At 38.9% G+C, this 20,737-nt stretch overlaps 1 protein-coding gene across 2 annotated transcripts in view; it reads right to left on the reverse strand.

Moving 5' to 3' along the window:
* The window catches only part of NEK11 (NIMA related kinase 11), a 266,113-nt gene that overhangs the window by 203,253 nt on the left and 42,123 nt on the right, over positions 1-20,737 (reverse strand). For both annotated transcript variants that reach the window (XM_063113913.1, XM_063113915.1), the window contains exon 3: positions 40-205. In XM_063113913.1, coding sequence (XP_062969983.1) covers positions 40-205 — 166 coding nt within the window. The remainder of the gene's footprint in view (positions 1-39; positions 206-20,737) is intronic.

Here is a 20,737-nt window from a genome sequence, read left to right on the forward strand (position 1 = left end):
GATTTTTACTAAGATTTCAAGAAAGAAGGAAAGTCTCACCTCACAGTACTCTGTGATAATGCAGAAATTATCTTGCTCCACAAAGCTTGCATGGAACCTAACAATGGCTGGGTGGTCCAACTTGGAGAGGAGCTGGGCTTCCAAATTGGCTTGCACAGTCTCGTTTGGATTTAGTTCTCCAACAGATATTTCCTTCAGTACCTTTCTGCAGCCAAAAAATGTTTAAATACACTTAGAGCTGAAAAAAACACATTTCACAGATATGAATAAGTGGTACAGGCCATCCAATTAATGCCCAGGTAGGTCTACTTGTAGGTCTTTATTGCCTGTTACGACACTGCATCTCCTGGTTGGCTCTGGACCTGCTTCCCTGTCCTGGCTGGTGACACAGCTTGCCCAAGGTCTCTGACCTCCACCCCTATGCACCCTAAAGTTTTGTAGAGGGCAGACATGAAGCTACTCTTAAAAAGCATTGCTGAGGTGTCCCTTCCTCTGTCTCTCTAGATGTTGCAGTTTCTCTTGGTTTCTCTTATTGTATCTGCTTCTGTCTGTCTCTTTTTATCTCTCTATGCATTCTCTCTTTCCTTATCTGTTTTTCTCTGTTTCTCTCTGCTTTTCTATTTCTCTTTCTATTCCTATCTTAGTATCTAGGTATTTCTCTCTGTCTCTCTGTCTCTGTGTGTGTGTGTGTGTGTATAAACTTGTATAATCATATATATATAATCTACCTATATATATATATATAGGTACCTATAATCTGTCTCTCTGTATCTGTCTTATTCTCCCTTTGCCTATCTCTTTCCCTGTCTCTCTCTGCCTCTTTCTGTGTCTCTCTCTGCCTTTGTGTATTTACATGATGGTACTTTTAAAAATTCATGAAAAGATTGATACTATCTTTTAATTCTATTTTTCCACAAAATTTTTGAAGTCCCCTTTTAATTACACACACATGCTTCTCTCACTTTGTCTCTTAGCTCTATAATTTTCCAAACCTATTCATTTAAAATCAATAGGACCAATATCTGTTTATTTTCTTTTTAAAACTATCCGCAGAATATCATACTTTATTGCTACCTGTATTTAGTAGAAAGAAAATAACTAAAAACATTGATAGAGGTATTTAAGATCTCTAGTGTGTATAAAAGGAAGTAGAGCTCATTAATCCCCAAATCATTAATTTAAAAATTGTGATTACTCAATGAGGAGTGGTCAAAACATTATCCCTTCCCATCTAAGAAAAAAATAGACTGAAACAACCAATTATAGTACCACTGTGTAAATTAGATTGCTAGGAAAAAGCACTTTAAAACAGCAATTATGATGCAGACAGATTCTGCTGATTGTAAGCTTTGGCTGTTTATTAAGGCAAGTTCTGCAGGACTCATGCTAGAAAACATTTTCAAAAAATGCTCCTTAAGAGTTACTACCTATGCATATTAATAAAAAATGTATTTATTGTGGAAACTCTCTTAATTAAAGGCCCTTTAACCAACTCATAGATTAACCATAGTTCTCCAGTTCTTTGTAACAGATGCTGATGGATGCCCTTGCTGTAGGGAATGTCCACAGGTAGTAGGCTGTCTCTGGCACATCCATGAACTTCTGCCCTTCTGGTTGAGATGTATGCTTACCCAAGTCATTGTATTTATTCCCGAGCCTGTTTATGCCATTTGTGCTCATGACTGTAAATTTATGACTTATGTATGACATAAATTGATAAAGGACAAGTGTGAATCTTTGCAAGGAAAATTAAGTTGAATGATTACCAAAAAACTTGATAATGACAAGTTGGAAAAAAAAAAAAAACCCCAAACAAAACAAACAAAAAACCCCAGCTGTCAAGTAATTGACAAGACAGTTCTAAAATGTTGGTAAAAAAAAAAAATGTAAAAATCAAGGGGGCAGAGGAAGATGGACAACTAGAAGACTCTACTGCTCATCTTGCCCACAAAGACAGACAAAACAATGAATATGCAACTACAAACCATAGCGAGCACAGAAACTCAGGATAGCTACAGAGACAATGGTAGGAAATACCCACCTCCACCACCCCATCCCCCAACCAGGAGCAGCAGGGAACCAGAAGGAATTTTGCCTGCAAGGAAAAAGTAAGCAAGAGTTTCACTGTGGACACTGCAATCCAAGCTACAAGGCAGCCCTTGCAGGCCATGAGCCCAGTGTGGGAGGCTGCTAGGAGCCCACACGACTGCATTAATCCAGGGAGGGAGTTCATGCTGAGTCCCCCCATCCCTCAGGTCCCCAGCTGCTGCAGCATGTCACCATTTTGGGATCAGAGCCAACCTCTGAATACATTTTGCCCTGGGACCCAATAGCCCCAGCAACTGCATGGCCCTAAGGCCCCTTCATTATACTGAGACTCTGGCACCAGAGCTCATGTGATATCCTGCACCCAAGGAACAGGTGGTCTTGAGCAGTGCGGAGGTCACCCCTAGGTCAGAGGGAGCCAGTGCATGCTCTTTCCAGAGCCAGAGAGCTGACCAATCAAGGCCTTCTCCCACTGCTGGCAGCCCTACTCTCTTCAGTGGAGCACTGTACAACTTTCCCAGGGGTACAGAGTCCCACTGCAGCTACAGCAAACCTGCCCAGAGCCAACCACTCTAGTTGGGAAACTGGAGTTCCTGCAGGCCTCTCTTAAGGGCACAGAGCCCCACCTGTAGTGCCAGTGAGCCCACCCAGGGCCACCTGCCCCAACAGGAAATCTTCAGAGTGACCTAGCATCTCTCTGGGGGACAGAGGGGTCCACCCACAACTGCAGCGGCCTCACTCAGACAGGCCCACTTCAATGGTGAAGATTCAGAGTGCCCCAGCATTCCTCTTGAGGATGCAGGGTCCCACCTACAACCACAATAACTTTGTCCAGAGTAGCTCTTTACAACAGTGATGCTACAGAGCAACACAGACTCTCTCTTGAGGTTGTAAGTTCCCTCCCACAACCCCAGCAACCTCACCAGAGCAACCCACATCAACAGTGAAGCTCCTTCTTCATACTGCTTTTGCAGTATCCCATAGGCTTTGGTATGTTGTTCTTGTATTTCTGTTTCAAGGAATTTTTTGATGTTCTGCTTTATTTCCTCTTTAACTCATTGGTTTTTCAGGTATTTGTAAGGCTCCATGTATTTCCATGTATTTGTAAGGTTCCCAAAGTTTTCTTTATTACTGATTTCTAGTTTTATTCCATTGTGGTCTGAAAAAATAATTGATATGATTTCAGTCTTTTAAAATTTGTTGAGACTTGATTTGTGGCCTAACATGGAATATCCTGGAGAATAATCTATGTGCTGATTAGAAGAATATGTATTCTGCAGTTGTTGGATGAAATCGTCTGTAAATGTCTGTCAAGTCCATTTGGTCTATAGTGCAGTTTAATTCAAACATTTCTGTTTTGATTTTTTATCCAATGCTGAGAGAGGGTGCTGAAGTGCCTAGCTATTATTTTATTGGGGTCTATCACTCCCTTCAGATCCAATAATATTTGCTTTATATATCCAGGTGCTCTGATGTTGAGTGCATACATATTTCAAGTTGTTATATCTTCTTGCTGAATTGATTTATTTATCATTATGTAATGTCCTTCTTTGTCTGTTTTTATACTTTTTTGTTCCAAGTATATTTTCTCTGATGTAAGTATGACAATTCCTGCCCATTTTCAGTTTCCATTTGCATAGTATATCTTTTTCCATTTCTTCAGTATTCATCTATGTGTGTCTTTATAGATGAAGGGAGTTTCTGGTGGACAATGTATGGTTCCATCTTGTTTTTAATCCATTCGTCCAATCTATATCTTTTATATGGTGAATTTAATCCACTTACATTCAAAGTTGTTACTGAAAGTTATTGCCTTATTCCTGACATTTTACTAATTTTTTCTAGTTTTTAAAATATATCTTTTGTTCCTTTCTCTTTTATTGTTTCTCTTTAGTCTTTGGTGGTTTTTTGTTCTGATAATATATAATTTCTTTCACTTTCTTATTTTCATATCTGCTCTACCAATGAGTTTTATTCTTTTGTGCATAAACATAATGGTAGTTATCATTCTTTTGCTACCAGGTGTAGGACTTCCTTATGGATTTCTTGTAGGGCTGGTCTCACAGTGGTGAATTCCCATAGTTTTTGTTTGTCTGTGAAAGACACTATTTTTCCATTTCTGAAGAATAGCTTTGCTGGTTATAATATTCTTGGCTGACAATATTTTTCTTTCAGCACTTTGAATATATCACTCCACTCTCTCCCAGCCTGTAAGGTTTCTGCTGAGAAATCTGGTGTTAGTCTGATGAGGATTCCCTAAATGTGACTTAAAGCTTTTCTCTTGCTGTTTTTAGGATTCTTTCTTTGTCCTTGACTTTTGACAATTTAACTACAGTGTGTCTCAGAGATAACTTTTTCCGGTTAAAACTATTTGGGAATCTTTGAGCATCTTTGATGTGAACGTCTATATCTCTCCCAATACATAGATAATTTTTGCCTATTCTTTTGTTAAATAGGTTTTCAATACCTTTTCAGAATACTCATAATAAAAATGTTTGTAAATTTACCTTTTGTCTTACATCTCACAGTGTTTCTTCATGTAAAAAAAAACAAACTTTTTTTATCTGACTGGATTGTTTAAAAAAACCTGTCTTCAAGTTGAGAAATTCTTTCCTCTGCTTGATCTAGCCTGTTGCTTAAGCTATCAGCTGTATTTTTAATTTCATTTAATACATTCTTTAGTTCCACCTCTGTATCATTCTTTTTTATGATATATATCTTTTGTTGAATTTATTCTTCAGATATTGAACTGTTTTTCTAATTTTGTTGTGTTGTCTATCTGTATTTTCTTGCACCTCATTGAGTTTTTTTTTTATCATTACTATTTGGAATTTCTTTTTGGGCATTTCATTGATTTTCTTTTCTTTGGGATCTACTACTGGAGAATTATTGTATTCCTTTGAGGGTTCATGTTTTCTTGTTTTGTCGTGTTTCTGGTATATCTATGTTGATGTATGGGCATCTGGTAGAACAGTCACTTCTTTTAACACTCTGGAGAAGCTTTTGAAGGAAGAGACTCTTTCCTGTAGAAATGTTCTATGGTATCAGTTGGGTAGCATGTTTTAGGTTTGGTTGCAGGTGGGTACAATAGTGTAGTCTCTGTAGGATTTCTTCAACTATATTCAACATAGGAGTTGTCTGTGAGAGTCTTGATGGCCTCAGCAACGGGGCACTTGGCAGCTCCTTGCTGTAGTGAATGATGCTGGCTTGGGTCATAGGGATAATGGATGAGGTCTCAAGCTCTTGGAATAAACATCAGGGTGCTCTGCATCTCCTCAGGTTATATGGGCAAACCTAGGTGGGACTGCTGGATTTGCTGTCAAGACCTTGGACTTTGAGGGGACAATGAGGTGCTAAACAGCTCCTCAGCTGAAGCAGGTGACTTTTACTGGAGTCACTGGGGCTTTGGGTTGGGCCTTGGCCCCCCAAAAAAGGTGCTGGAGCACTCTTCAGCTCCTCAGGTGAAGTGGGAAACACTTGGTGAGGCTGCTGGGGCCATGGGTGGGACCCTATGCCCCCAAGAGAGAAATTGGTGTCCTCTGCAGCTGCTCAGCTGGAGTGGGCCACTCTGACAAGGTTGCCAGTGTTGTGAGTGTGACCCTGTGCCCCCAAGATAAACACTGGAAATTAAACAACATGCTAGGATGATTAAACACATGCAAATCAATAAATGTGATACACCATATCAACAAAATCAAGGACAAAAACCATATGATCATCTCGATAGATGCAGAAAAAGCATTTGATAAAACTAAACATGCTTAAAGATGAAAACTCTCAACAAATTAGGTATAGAAGGAAAGTATCTCAACACAATAAAGGCCATGTATGACAAACCCACAGATAATGTCATCCTGAATGGGGAAAGTTGAGTTTTTTCTTTATGAACAGGAACAAGATAAAGATGCTCACTGTCACCACTCCTGCTTAACATAATACTGGAAACTCTAGTCAGAGCAATTAGGCAAAGAAATAAAGGGCATCCAAATGGAAAAGAGGAAGTCGAATTGTCTGTTTGTAGTTGACATGATCTTATATACAGAAAAACCTAAAGCCTCCACCAAAAAACTCTTAAAACTGATAAATGAAATCAGCCAAGTTGCAGGATACTAAATCAATATACCAAAATCAGTAGCATTTCTATACACCAAAAACTACCTAGCAGAAAATGAAATCAAGAAAGCAATCTTATTTACAATAGTTATCCAAAAAATAAAATACCTAGGAATAAATTGAATCACAGAGGTGAAAGGTCTGTACAATAAAAACTGCAAAACACAGCATAAAGAAATTAAAGAGCATACACAAAATACTAAAAGACATTCCACATTCATAGATAGGAAGAATTAAAATTGTCAAAATGAACTTACTACCCAAAGCAACCTATAGGTTCAATGGAATCCCTATCAAAATACCAATGACAATTTTCACAGAAATAGAAAATCAATCCTAAAATTCATATACAGCCACAAAAGACTCCAAATAGCCAAAGAAATCCTGATCAAAAGAATAAAGTTGAGGCATTATAGTACCTGATTTTAAAATATACTACAAAGCTATAGTAACCAAAACAGCATGGTACCGGCCTAAAAAGGACATATGGAGCCATGGAACAGAATAGAGACTGCAGAAACAATCCATGTGTCTACAGCCAAGTGGTTTTTGACAAAGGCACCAAGCAAACACATTGGGAAAAGGACAGCTTCATCTTGCAGCTGGGTAACAGAAGGTGCTGGGGAAACTGGATATCCATATGCAGAAGAAAGAAACTAGAACACCTTCTCTCACCATATACTAAAATCAATCAATGAGGTTGGTAAGAGGCAAGATGGCTGACTAGACAGAAACATTATTCTTCTCTCCCCCATACACAGAGAATACATCAAATAAACAGTTACACTTGAATGAGAAAAATGAAAGATGGGAGAAGAAATACATTGAGGGAGTAGCAGAATCTATGTTGAGTGCAGAGACTCAGGACGGCACAAAGAGAACATAAAAATTCTCCTTGGCCAACACAACCCCATCCACCACTATGGAGTGGTAGGCACTCAGAGAGAACTTATGACCATGGGAAGCTGAACAGACCTGTGACCCACCCCACAGGGAGTCTGCACCATCTCTGTGGCCATGCATTCAATTTTGGGAACTGCTACCTGCACAAATGGTCCTGTTGTGTGTCCCAGACTGCTGCAATGAGGTTGGGACCTGAATCAGCCCTTGGTTATGGACCAACAAGACAGTTCTATGCAACAAGGATGCCACCCTCACAACAGAAGGGGTCAGTGCATGCTCCCTGCAGACCCAGAAGGCACCCTATTCCTCAACACCTCCACAGGCATACAGGAATCTGCCCAGAACTCCAGATACACCACTGAGTCAACTATTCTGAGGGGCTACTGAATATCCCCTTATTATTCCCCTCAAAGCCTAAGGTCCTAATCCCAACCCCAGAGATCCCCACCTATGTCATCCATTGAAGCTGAAAACCATCAGATCACTCTAAAGCATGCATCAGGATCATGGTACACTAGCCAGGGTGCAAACAAGCCCTCCAGGGTCACCTACCCCAAAGAAAGAGCAACAGGGCACCCAGGCACTTCTCCAAAGATCCCAGCTTACCCACATCCTCAGTGACCCAACAGTGTGTCACTAACTTCTGCAAGAAATCACTAAGTTCTCCAGTGCCTAGGACATGGAGACACTCACACACAACTCTAATAGAGAATACAGCCAAAGTCCCCATATGGAGACTACACTACTGTGTCTAAAGAGAACCAATACTAAAATAACCTACTCAACAGTCAATATAAAACACATCTACAGGAGGGACTTTCTCTCCTCAAAGCCTAATTCACAGTAATACAAGAAGCAACTACTCTGCCAAATGACCAGACATAAGTGTAGATACTAGAAAAATGAAAAAAAAAAAACAAGAAAATATGACACCACCAAAGGAATACAATAATTATCAAGAACCAGACCCAATAGAGAAGAAAACCACTGAAATGACTGAAAAGGAATTCTGAGCAACAATCATAAGGAAACTCAATGAGATAAAAGAAGACTTAGTTACATGACACAATGAAATGAGAAAAACTATCCAGAATATGAAGAAGAAAATTTATAAAGAGATCAATACCTTTAAAAAGATGTAGCAGATCCTGGAACTGAAGGATTCATTCAATGAAATAAAAAATGAAACTGAGAGCTTAAGTAGCAGGCTAGAGCAAGCAGAAAAAAGAATTTCTGATCTTTTTTTTTTTTTTTTTTTGACCGGTAAGGGGATCACAACCCTTGGTATGGTGTGGTCCACACCGCACTCAGCCAGCAAGTGTACCGGCCATCCCTATATAGGATCCGAACCCGTGGCCTTGGCACTCCCATCGCCGCACTCCCCTGAGTGAGCCACAGGGCTGGCCTAAGAATTTCTGACCTTGAAGACAGTCTTTTCAAAATAAGCCAGGTGGGGGAAAAAAAAATAAAGAAATTTAAAAATGAAGAAAATCTAAGAGAACTGGCAGACAACCTTACATACACAAACATCCAAATCGGGGGTGTTCCAGAAGTGGAGGAGAAAGGAAAAGGCATTGAAAATATATTTAATGAAATAATAGTGGAAAACTTCCCAGGTATAGGGAGAGGCACAGACCTTCAGATCCAAGAGGCTCAAAGATCCCCAAACAGATTCAATCCAAAAAGGTCCTCTCCAAGACACATTGTAGTCAAACTGGCAAAAATCAAAGACAAGGAGAGAATATTAAAAGAAGCAAGAGAAAAGCACCAAGTCACCTATAAGGAAATCCCAATCAGAATAACAGCAGATTTTTCAGCAGAAACCTTACAACCCAGGAGAGAATGGGATGATATATTCAAAGTACTAAAAGAAAAAAACCCTGCTGGACAAGAACACTATACAAGGCTATACTTCAGAAATGAAGGAAAAATAGTATATTTCCCAGAAAAACAAAAACTGTGGTAATTCAACACCACATGGCCATCCCTGAAAGAAATCCTCAAGGGAGTCCTGCATCTGGCATCCAAAAAACAATAATCACTACCATGATTACTACCTAATTACTACCATGATTATTGTGTGTTCACTATCATGAACACACAAGAAAAAACAAAACCCACTGGGAGAACAAAAATGCAAACAAGAGAAAGAAACCATATCTTTCCACATCAAAAAAACCCAATAAACATCAAAGACAAAAAAATAAAAGGGGAGGAAAGGAACAAAAGATATTTAAAACAACCAAACAAAAATTGTTAAAATGCCAGGAGTAAGACAATACCTTTCAATAACAACCTTAAATGTAAATGGGTTAAATTCCCCACTCAAAAGACATGATTGAATTAAAAAGCTAGACCAAACTATATGTGGTCTATAATAGACTCATCTCAACTGTAAAGACACAAAGAGACTAGTAGTGAAGGGATGCAAAAAGATATGCCACACAAACAGAAACCAAAAATGAGCAGGAGTAGCTATTCTTATACCAGATAAAATAAGCCAAAACCATAAAAAGAGAAAGAAAGGCCATTATATAATGATAAAGGTATCTATTCAGTACAAAGACATAACAATCATAAATAGACATACACCCAACATAAGAGCACCCAGATCTATAAAGCAAACACTATTAGATCTAAAGAAAGAGACAGACTCGAACACAATAATAATTGAGGACTTGAAAATCCCTCTTTCGGCATTGGACAGATCATCTAGGCAACAAATCAACAGAGAAACATAGGATTTAAACTATACTTAAGACCAATTGAACCTGGCAGATATTTACAGAACATTACATCCAACAAACTACAGGATATATATTCCTCTCATCAGCACATGGGACATTCTCGAGGATAGACTACATGTTATGTCACAAATCAAGTCTCAGCACATTTATAAAAATTGAAATAATTTCGAGTATCTTTACATACCACAATTCTCCCAAACTCATTCTATGAGGCCAGCATCACCCTGCTAACAAAACCAGACAAAGATACAACAAAAAAAGAAAACGGCAGGCCAATATCTTTGATGAACATAAACACAAAAATCCTCAAAATACTAGAAAAAAGAATACAGCAACACATCAAAAAAATTATACACCATGATCAAGTGGGATTCATCTCAGGGATGCAAAGATGGTTCAACATATACAAGTTACTAAATGTGATAGAATACATCAACAAAATCAAGGACAAAAATCATGATTATCTCAATAGATGGAGAAAAACCATATGACAAAATCTGACATCGATTCATGATAAAAACTCTCAGTAAATTAGGTATAGAAGGAAAGTATCTCCACATGATAAAATACGTATACAACAAACACATTGCCAATATGATCCTGAATGCAGAAACAAAGCTTTCCCCTTAAGAACTGGAACGAGACAAGGATGCCCACTCTAAACACTCCTATTTAATATAGTATTGGAAGTACTAGCCAGAGCAATCAGGCAAGAGAAAAGACATCCAGATCAGAAAAGACAAAGTCAAACTGTCCCTGTTTGCAGATGACATAATCCTATATATGGAAAAACCTGAAGACTCCAAACACACACACAAAAAAAAACCCCTCTAAAGCTGATAAATGAATTTACTTAAGTTGCAGGACACAAAATCAACACACAAAAAGGAAAAGCATTTTTATACATCAACCACAAACTAGCAGAAAAACAAATCAAGAAAGCAAGCCTATTTACAACAACTACCAAAAAAATAAAATATCTAGGAATAAATTTAACTAAGGAGGTGAAAGATCTCTACAACAAGAACTACAAATCACTGCTGAAAGAAATTAAAGAGGACACAAAAAGACGGAAGACATTCCATACTCTTGGATTGGAAGAAATAACACTGAAAATGTCCATACTAACCAAAGTGATCTACTGATTTAATCCAATCCCCAATGCCAATGACATTCTTCACAGAAATAGAAAAAACAACCCTAACATTCATGTGGCACAACAAAAGACCCCAAATAGCCAAAGAAGCAATCCTGAGCAAAAATAAATAAAATAAAGCCAGAGGCAATTACACTACCTGACTTCAAATTATACTACAAAGCTATAGTAACCAAAATAGATGGTGCTGGCATAAAAACAGATACTTGCACCAATGGAACAGAATAGAGAACCAAGAAATCAACCCACATACTTAACAGCCAACTGATCTTTGAAAAAGGTTTCAAGAACATACATTGGGGAAAAGACTGCCTCTACAATAACTGATGCTGGGAAAACTGGATATCCATATGTAGAATGAAACTAGACCCATACCTCTCACCATATACCAAAATCAACTCAAAGTATATCAAAGACTTAACTCTAAGACCTGAAACTATAAAATTCCTAGAAAAAAAAAAAAACACATAAAATACTTCAGGATGTAGTATTAGGCAAAGACTTTATGAATAAGACCCCAGAAGCACAGGCAACAAAGGAAAACATAAACAAATAGAATTATGTCAAACTAAAAAGCTCTTCACAGCAAAATAAACAATTAACAAAACAAAAAGAACCTACAGAGCAGGAGAAAATATTTGTAAACTATGCATCTGACAAGGGATTAACATCCAGAATTATAAGGAACTCAAACAACTTTGCAGTACAAAAACAAATTTCTGAATTTTTTAAAAAATGTGCAAAGGACCTGAATAGACATTTCTCAATTGAAGACATACAGATAACCAACAGGTACATGAGAAAATGCTCAACATCACTAATCATCAGGGAAATGCAAACCAAAACCTCAATGAGATATCATCTCACCCCAGTTAGACTGGCTATTATCAAAAAGACAGAATAAAAAATGCTGGGGAGGATGTGGAGAAAGTGGAACCTTCCTACAGAGTTGGTGGGACCATAAATTAGTGTAGCCATTATGGAAAACAGTATGGAGGATTCTCAAACAACTACAGATAGAATTGCCATATGATCCAGTAATTCCACTGATGGGTATATACCCAAAGGAATGTAAATCATCATGTCGAAGGGATTCCTGCACTCCCATGTTTATCACATCTCTATTTAAAATAGCCAAAATATAGAATCAATCTATGTGTCTGTTGACAGACAAATGAATAAAAAAAGTGTAGTGTATATACACAGTGGAATACTACTCAGCCATGACAAAGAATAAAATACTGTCATTTGTAGCAACATGGATGAGCCTGGAAGACATTATGTTAAATGAAATAAGTCAGGCACAGAAAGAAGAATACCACATGTTCTTACTCACATGTGGGAGCTAAAAGTATTTATAATTAAGTTGAACTTTTAGAAATAAAGGGTAGAATGGTGGTTATTAGAGGCCGGGAAGGGGAGGTGGGAGACAGGATTGTGAGAGTTTGGTTAATGGACACAAAATTACAGCTAAATAGGAGAAATAAGTTCTACTGGTATACAGTAGTACTAGGCATCTATAATTAACAATAAGTTATTGTATGTTCTCAAATGGCTAAAAGAGAGGAGCTTAAATGTTATTATAAAGAAATGATAAAATTTTGCAATGATGAATTTGCTGACTACCCTTACTTGATCACTACACAATGTACACGTGTATTAAAATAAAATCCTGTACCCATAAATATGTACAATCAATAAATTTCAATTAAAAAGTAAAAAAATGATGTAAAAATCTAGGATTCTCAATTAAGACTGCTAAATTCTCATTCCACTTTATAGAAAGTAAACGTGGAAAACTTAATCGATATATTATGAATGCAGTTTATGCCAAAATGAAGGAGCCTCTAATCATCTAATTTTGGATGGCTGTACAAAAATTACAATAGAGAAAATGTACAATATATTGTAAGTTGATGTAAAATTAATGTCATTTTATTTTAAAATTGTTTCCTTGAGATTAGGAATCAAGATGGTGGAATAGACAGTCCCCAGTGTCACTCTCTCCCACAATCAACCAATTTACAACTATTCAAAAGCAACGACTGCCAAGCTGGGGTTGCTAGAGCTTAGGGGAAGAGGAGGAAAAACCTGCAAAATTAACGAAGGAGGGGGAAGCCATGATGAGAGAAAGACAAGACCACTCCAACCAGTTCGAGCCCAAGCCATTTCAAGGCTGGCCCTGGTGAGCACATGGAGCAAGAGCTTGCAAAAACCACAGCTGTGCCTGATGTGTGAAGTTGCTCGGAGACTGCAGGGGACAGGAGGGCCTTGGAGGCCCCCAGGCCAGCAAGACCACTAACAGGTTTCCTGTGGACCCGCAAAGGAGAGGAGGGCCACAGACAACTTTAAAAAGGAGCCTCTCAGAGGCCAGTGAGTCATTATAAGGGATTGACACATGGTCCACCCCATGAGAAGTGTTTGAAGTGCAGGGGGTGGGTGAGACAGGCCCACCAGGGGAACACTGGGGCACAGCATAGACAGCTGATCTGCCCTCCAATCAGCTCAGGCCCACTCAGTGGAGACTGTTCAGGAATATAGAACAGCAGAGGTGCAGTTTGCTGAAAAGACTCAGGCCCAGACCAGAGTTTTCACACAACCCAGATATATTAGACTTCACAAGACCCAGAAGTGCTTAAAAGGTAAACAGTTAAAACCTAAGCTGCACAAAAAAACCTTCCTTAAAGTATCAGCAGCAAAGCAGTAATTTAGCTCAACCACAGGACTCAAGTGCTGGTCCCCACAGGAAGTTCTCCCATTTTAGAAGTAAGCAAAGGACAACAAATTAGTTCTAGTGCAGAGTTTAAATGGTGGGGGTAGCTAATAATCCAACACAGAACTGAAAGAAAACACAAAACACTCACAGATCAGAGACTGTTTTAGTCCATTTTCTGTTGCTATAACAGAACTACCTGAGACTGGTTAATTTATAAAGAAAAGAGGTTTATTTGGCTTACAATTCTGGGATAGCTACATCTGGCACAGGCCTCAGGCTGCTTCCACTCATGGCGGAAAGTGGCAGGCTGCTGGTGGGTACAAGCAGATTACATGGTGAGAGGAAGCAAGAGAGAGAGGGAGAGAGAGAAAGAGAGAGAGAGAGGAGGTGTCAGCATCCTTTAAACAATCAGCTCTCATGGGAACTGATAGAGCGCGAACTCACTCATTACTCCGCCCTCCCCCAGGGAGAGCATTAATCCATTCACGAGGGATCTGCCCCCATGACTCAATCAGTTTCCAACACTGCCACATTGGAGATCAAATTTCCACATGAGTTTTGGAGGGGACAACACATCCGAACTCCATCAGAGACAAAGTTCTGATATTAACAAATAAAGTTCTAACACCACCAAAGAACACTTATAAAACGTAGAAGAGCTGGAAGCCTCCTGGGCTCCCAAGCCAGGGTGAAGGGGGCCCAAGGGCCTCAGCCACGACCCGCAACATCCACATCCAGCCCAGCAAGGACTGAGCTGCTGCAGAATCTCCTGGGCTCCTGAGCTGAGGAAGGAGGGCCAAGGATCTCTGTCACACCCCGCAACATCAGCATCCAGCCTGGCAACGACCACAGCACTGCTGGAAGCCTCTGGGTCCCTGGAGCCTCTGGGTCCCTCAGCCACATCCCCCAATGTCTGCATCCAGCTCAGTGACAACCAAGCTGCCACCAGAAACCAGAAACCCCCCAGGCTCCTGAGAATATGGGGGGTGCCCTGTGGCCCTCAGCTACAGCCCCCTACCCTCCACAACCAGGCCAGCAAAGGAGCCGGCCATGGGCCAGCCCTGCCCCTCCACCCCCACCTCCATTTTCGTAACCTCCTCCCCACCTTCCACTGCTCCACAACAAAATCTTAGAATGTAAAAAAAAAAATAATAATAAATAAATTTTAAGAAAAGAAAAAAAAAGTTCAACATAAAAATAAATTAATTAATTAATTAAAGAAAATTGTTTCCTTTATTTGACCAAGTACTAGCTCCAATCACATTGAAGAGGAGGATTCCTGCCATGTTTAAAAACATGATTATACTATTAACTCCAATAAGCCTTTCCTTCTAGTTGTTTTACCATGGAAGAACAGTTTCCTTAGGCAATATCATAGGTATTGCTTATTTCTTGTTTCAGATTCAGGGCCTAAAAGTTTTGATATTATAGTCAGCACACTGTTGTGTAGTTTTCCCCCATCCCATTTCTCAGGGAGAGTCTATAGTAAAAAAAAATATCACTAAAATTCCAAGTTAGGGAATCTTTCCTAGGAGCTGAGAGCTCAAGCAGTAAAACTTAGAAAAAGTGTCCTTATCCTACTGTGCTGTTGCGTAACATTTGACTTTTATTTCCAGACCAATAAAAGCTGGGTTAAGTTTTTTTGTTCTCCAAAATCTCATAAGGAAAGCCTATTCCAAGATGACCCTTATTGGGAAATCCGTTTTCCTAAAATTTGAGTCCTTTAACATTTAGTTCATTTTAAACATTCTCCATGGTCTTCCCATTCTGAACTCATCTCACCCCCAAAAGACAACCAACAGCAGCAAAGAAAAGGGCAACTGCACTAAAAAGGGTGGCTCTGCCATTTACAGGTATCTTTAAATGTGACTGCAATTTAGAAAATTGGGATATTTGGTTCCCTTCCCCTAACAGATGCTTTCACGTTGGTTTTGTTAGGTATAAAATACCCTATTAGGCTCCTACTTGATAATGAAGTGGATTCTAGAGAAATGCTTGCTTGTAATATATTCTGTAGAAAGAATGTTCTATCAAGAATTTGGTTAAAAATGACCTAATGTTATTAGGAGTGACAGCTCAGACTGTTAGTATATTCAAAGAAGCTTAAAATGACATATGAGGCTATGTTTTTCTGTAACTTCTGAAGATTACAAAGTACCAGGCAAAGCTCAATGACATCTTCAAAGTGCTTTTTCAGTAATTTACTGTGCCCAGCTAGCATGCAGTTGTAAAAGTCACAGTGGTTAAGTACAATATAAAGCCTTACACAAACTTGCAATATTCTCTTGCTGTGAAGGAATAAATGCTATAAAAAGCTTCAAGATACTTATTTTTCCTTGCAAACACCAACGATTTTGCAACAGAGCATGATATTTTACATATAATTACCTGAGCCCTGTCTGGCAGCCGGATGATAAAGCATAAAATCTCATTTGCCCACAGCTTAGATTCGAAGGTAGGGCTATTAAGACAGATGTTATCTAATATAATCATCTCTAGCTGACACAGAGACATTCTACCTTCCTTGCCTAAAATCATGTCATCGAACTGACAGAGGAAACTCTCATTGCGTATCACTTAATATAAGATCTGCATCAGCCAAAGACAGCAGGGAAACTTACCAAGTCAAGTACAACTTGTCACTTGCTCAGTGACTCTCAGCCTGTCATCCACTCCTAAATAACATGACAGATATTTATTTTATCAGAGCCTCAATTGTTCAGGAAAAACTTTATGACAGCAGTGAAATCAGGCATCCCTGGAGACTCACATATTTTGCAAACTTCCTGTTCCCTTTCCCAAGTGGCATGCTTCTTTCTTTCTAGAATTAGTAGTAAACTGACACATTTTGGAGAATTACTTTGGAAACTTGAGATAACTATGGCTAATTTCATTCTCTTGAAATTGGTCCACCTTTCATACAAATGTGGCAGATGATATTTTTGAGAGATTAACCAAGGATTATTTTTCCCTAAATTTCTGTGTATCCTTTCACATTTTCCCCATTCAACCAACAGTATTCACTGCCTCAGGAAAAAGATGACATCACCATAGAGAATGAGTCAAATCCCTGACTTTTGAGTTTCCAAAGGAGAGACTAAGGCTAAAGAGAAAGGATCTGATAGAACATTTGACCTGTGGGTAAGCATTCTTCCTGTCCCAAGGTACAAAAGAGATCCTTCAGCCCAAGGGAAGGGGAGAGGGTCAGAAGGCAGGTGAGAAAATTAGGTGCTGCTGAGCCCTTGAAAATAGTTGATGTGCAGAAGGCCAGGTCCAGTGAGGGGGCTAGAAAGAGAACCCCAAGATGGGTAGGAGGGCCTAAGAACAGGAGACCTGTGCTCTCTTTCCAAAGTAGGGCAGAGAAAATTGCAGAACCTCCACATTTTCTTGTGTCCAGTGAGGGGCAGGAGCTGCAGAAAGGTCTTCAAAGAGCATATAAACAGATGGGCCTAAGAGAGCTCCAGAATCCCCAGTATCCTAGTGAGGAGAGCAGAGCCTAACTGGGATACTGAGATGAGAATGAGGTCCCATGCAGCCACAGCCATCTCAGTAAGGGCCAGTCAGTTGGTGGTACTGGAAAGCTTTGCAGTTAGTTTAAAGATAACAATCTACGTTCCCTTCCTTTGTGATTTAACCATCAGCATTCATTCATCACATACTAGGGTACTTCAAAAATTTGAGGAAAAATAGAATTGAAAGATAATATAAATCTTTCCACAAATTTTTTGAAGTACGCTTGTATATACTAGTAAATACCAACTGTGTGTCTACATGGACTAGTCACTGGGTATTTATGGTCCCCTCCCTTGTGTCTATTCGGGAGGACATATTAAATAAACAGATAAATCTGCATGAATATATGCATCTATGCATGTTTGTACTTTTAAAAACTTCAAATCGAGCTGAATGCTATGAAGTTGGGGTGAAAGATGTCTAAAGACCTTCTGTTTTCAGAACTTTGACTCTGATGTGATCAGCAGCTACTGAACCCACTTAGGACAAAGCTGCAGGAAATAGGTTGTAATCTCAGCTTAAACGAGAGTAAGCTTTTGTTTGTTTCATTCATCGTTTATTATTATTAAAGAGATTATTAAATATGCTCAGGAATTTTAAGACAGAGTTTTCATTCATCTAGAAACACAGTAATTATTTTTATTCATCTTTCTTAAATAGAAAGGTCTCATTTTTTCTAATTTACAAGAAAATAAAGTTTCATCATAGAAAATTTTGAAGACAAAACAGAAGGAAAATATTACCCACAATCCACCATTGAGATAATCAGCATTAACATTTTTGTGTATTTTCTTCCTACCTTTTTGCTACACAGATTTTTTAACAGTAGAGACCAAACAGTGTACACAATTTGACTCCTGCTATTTTCATGAGACATTATCACAGCAGATACTTGTCATCTGTGGCTGCCCGATATCTTTAGACAGCTTCCTTACACTGTAGTAGATCCGTGGACTGTAAATCCTGCCTTCCCCAGACAGACAGAAACAAACAAACACACCAACTCTACATCGACCAGCCTCCCTTGAATTTGGGAGCTGGTGTTTGGTTCCACTAGTCAGCTGCACAACCGAAGACTTCGACGTCTATGGGCTGTATGAAGCAAAGGGGTGGCACAGGGCTTCCCTTTTGCTGTTGCAGGTGTCATCACAAACAGCATAGCCCTGGGGTCTCTGGCAGTAAGCCACTTCATTGGTGATGCTCTGGCCTCAAACCTGCTCCCCCAGCCCTCTCACCACTATTGTGAGCTATCTGTGTTCTGGAACAAATCCCTTTCTGCTTATACTGAGCAGAGTGTGGTTGCTCTTATCTGTACTTGGAAGCCCTGACCAATGCAATTATGCATCACATAAGCACTTTCAGGTGGTTCCACAAATCACTTTAAACACTTTGGGTAAATGGAAACTAAACCTCCAAAGGTTTGACTCATTTGGGTTATTCTTTGTGTGAGGGTCCTAGAATCTGCTAAGGCATTTAAGGCTGCAGTATTGCTTTCTCCAATCACAGGAAGAAATATGACAGTGTAAGACATCTTTTTAAAATAACATCCTATTTTAAAGTCATTTCATCTCTCTTAATGTGGCAAATAAATTTAAAAAGTAAAGGGGTGTGAAAAATTTAATGGCAGAGAGTAATAATTATTCAAAAAAGTAGCACATTGATTAAAAAATGGAAAAGCCAAGTACCAAGGGTACCTAAAGGAGTAGGTAAAAAAACAAAACAAAACAGAGTACAGGTTAGTAGAAAGTATACTACATATGGGATTTGATATTATTTCTGTTATTTTTCCTTCCCTTCCAAATCAAAAACATATTTTTAATGTCTGTGGTCAGAGAAAATTACAAAATTATATTATGGGTCAACACGAAATGCCATTAATATGAGCTGCTTTTTGTTTTTTAACAATTATATCCCTGGACCCAGCTCATTTGGGAGCTAGAACTCTCCAATTCATCTCATCTATTTCTCTGCACCCCTAATCACAAGCACATTACAGAGTCTTTGGACAGAGCAGGGGCTCAAATGACATCATGGTGCAGTGCAGGAATGGCAAACTGCAGGTGCCCATGACAGACATCAGCCACTGAAGAGCAAACTCTGCCAAGACCTTAAGACAGGCAATCCCACACTTCCGTTATTTCACCATCTGTTGACTGGCGTCTGCATACCAAATCTCCTGCCCTCCAAAAGAGCTCAGGCCCATGGGGGAGGTCAACAAGTACAGTATAAAAATAGCTGAATAATTTCATGATAAGTGCTTTAATAGAGCTCGGGGAAGGCAGGGGGATCTCAAACTCTTCTTTGAGGGAAAAGAAAAGGCAAAACCTATGGACCAGAGCTCTAGGACATTCACTTTTGCCCACACAAACTACTTTACAGTTGCTGAATTGCCTTTTCCCCGGGTGGATCCTAAGTAGCAAAAGAAATGAATTTATCATTCTTTACTATTTGCCTTGTATAAATCAATACCCAGTAGAAAAGTGTCTATATTTGTGTTACTTGAATAGGCTATAAAAATTAGTAAGCATATGACTTTTTAAAAAAGAAAATTACTTAGTGTATTATAATATATTAAAACATATATTATAATAACATTATATATTAAATAATATTATATATTTCTTTAGTGTAAACACAAAACCCCCCCCCACAAATTCACAGTATACATTATAAAATGTGGAATGAAAATGTTACAGGAAAAGTACTTTTAAAAAGATGTATGAAACTATCAGGTTTACAAACCATTCCTTCTATTCTTCTTTCCTTCCTTTTTTCTTTCTTTTCTTCCTTCCATGCTTTCTTCCTTCCTTCCTTCCCACCCATCTATCCATCCCCCATTTTTATCCAAAAAGGTATTTAAGCTTTACATAACAAGATATTAAAAATAAAATTAAGGAGTCCTCCCGTTAAGCCATGCTTTGCTCTAGAGGACTCTCTTCATTTGAGCCTCGGAAGCAAACCCCAAGGCGAGGACTTGAGTGCAAGTAGTCAATTTGTAAAGTAACAGGTGAGTGGGAAAGTGAGATAAGGAATGGAAGGAAGCCATTAAAGGGCATCTTATCAAGACATTGGAGCTTAGTTCTGTCAAGGAACTCTGGGAGCTATTGCAGAACATGAACCCCAAAGTTCCCCTGCCCAAGGGGTAAGAAGTGAGGGGACTGGGCTATTAATCCACCAACTCCCATCATTTCCTGGTTAAGACTGTTCCCTAGGAGTATGAATTCTCCTAATCTCAGGCAGAATTGCAGGTGCTGGCAGTTGGAGGCTGGTTTCATGCATAAAGAAATGCTAAGTGACAAGGGGATACAGGCAGGGCCCCAATATCATCTTCCAAAGGGGTAAAAATAAGGGAAATTTCCTCCAATTTAAGTTCTGGTCAAATGTTCTCATCACAAAGAAATGATAAAGTCTTGTGATGATGAATATGCTAATTACCCTGATTTGATCATCACTCATTGTATACATGTATTGAAATATAAAGCTGTACCTCATGACTATGTACAATCAATACATGTCAACTAAAATATAAATTTCTTTAAAAAT

This window comes from Cynocephalus volans, chromosome 11 (assembly GCF_027409185.1).
Source record: "Cynocephalus volans isolate mCynVol1 chromosome 11, mCynVol1.pri, whole genome shotgun sequence".
In the NCBI taxonomy this organism is placed as follows: domain Eukaryota; kingdom Metazoa; phylum Chordata; class Mammalia; order Dermoptera; family Cynocephalidae; genus Cynocephalus; species Cynocephalus volans.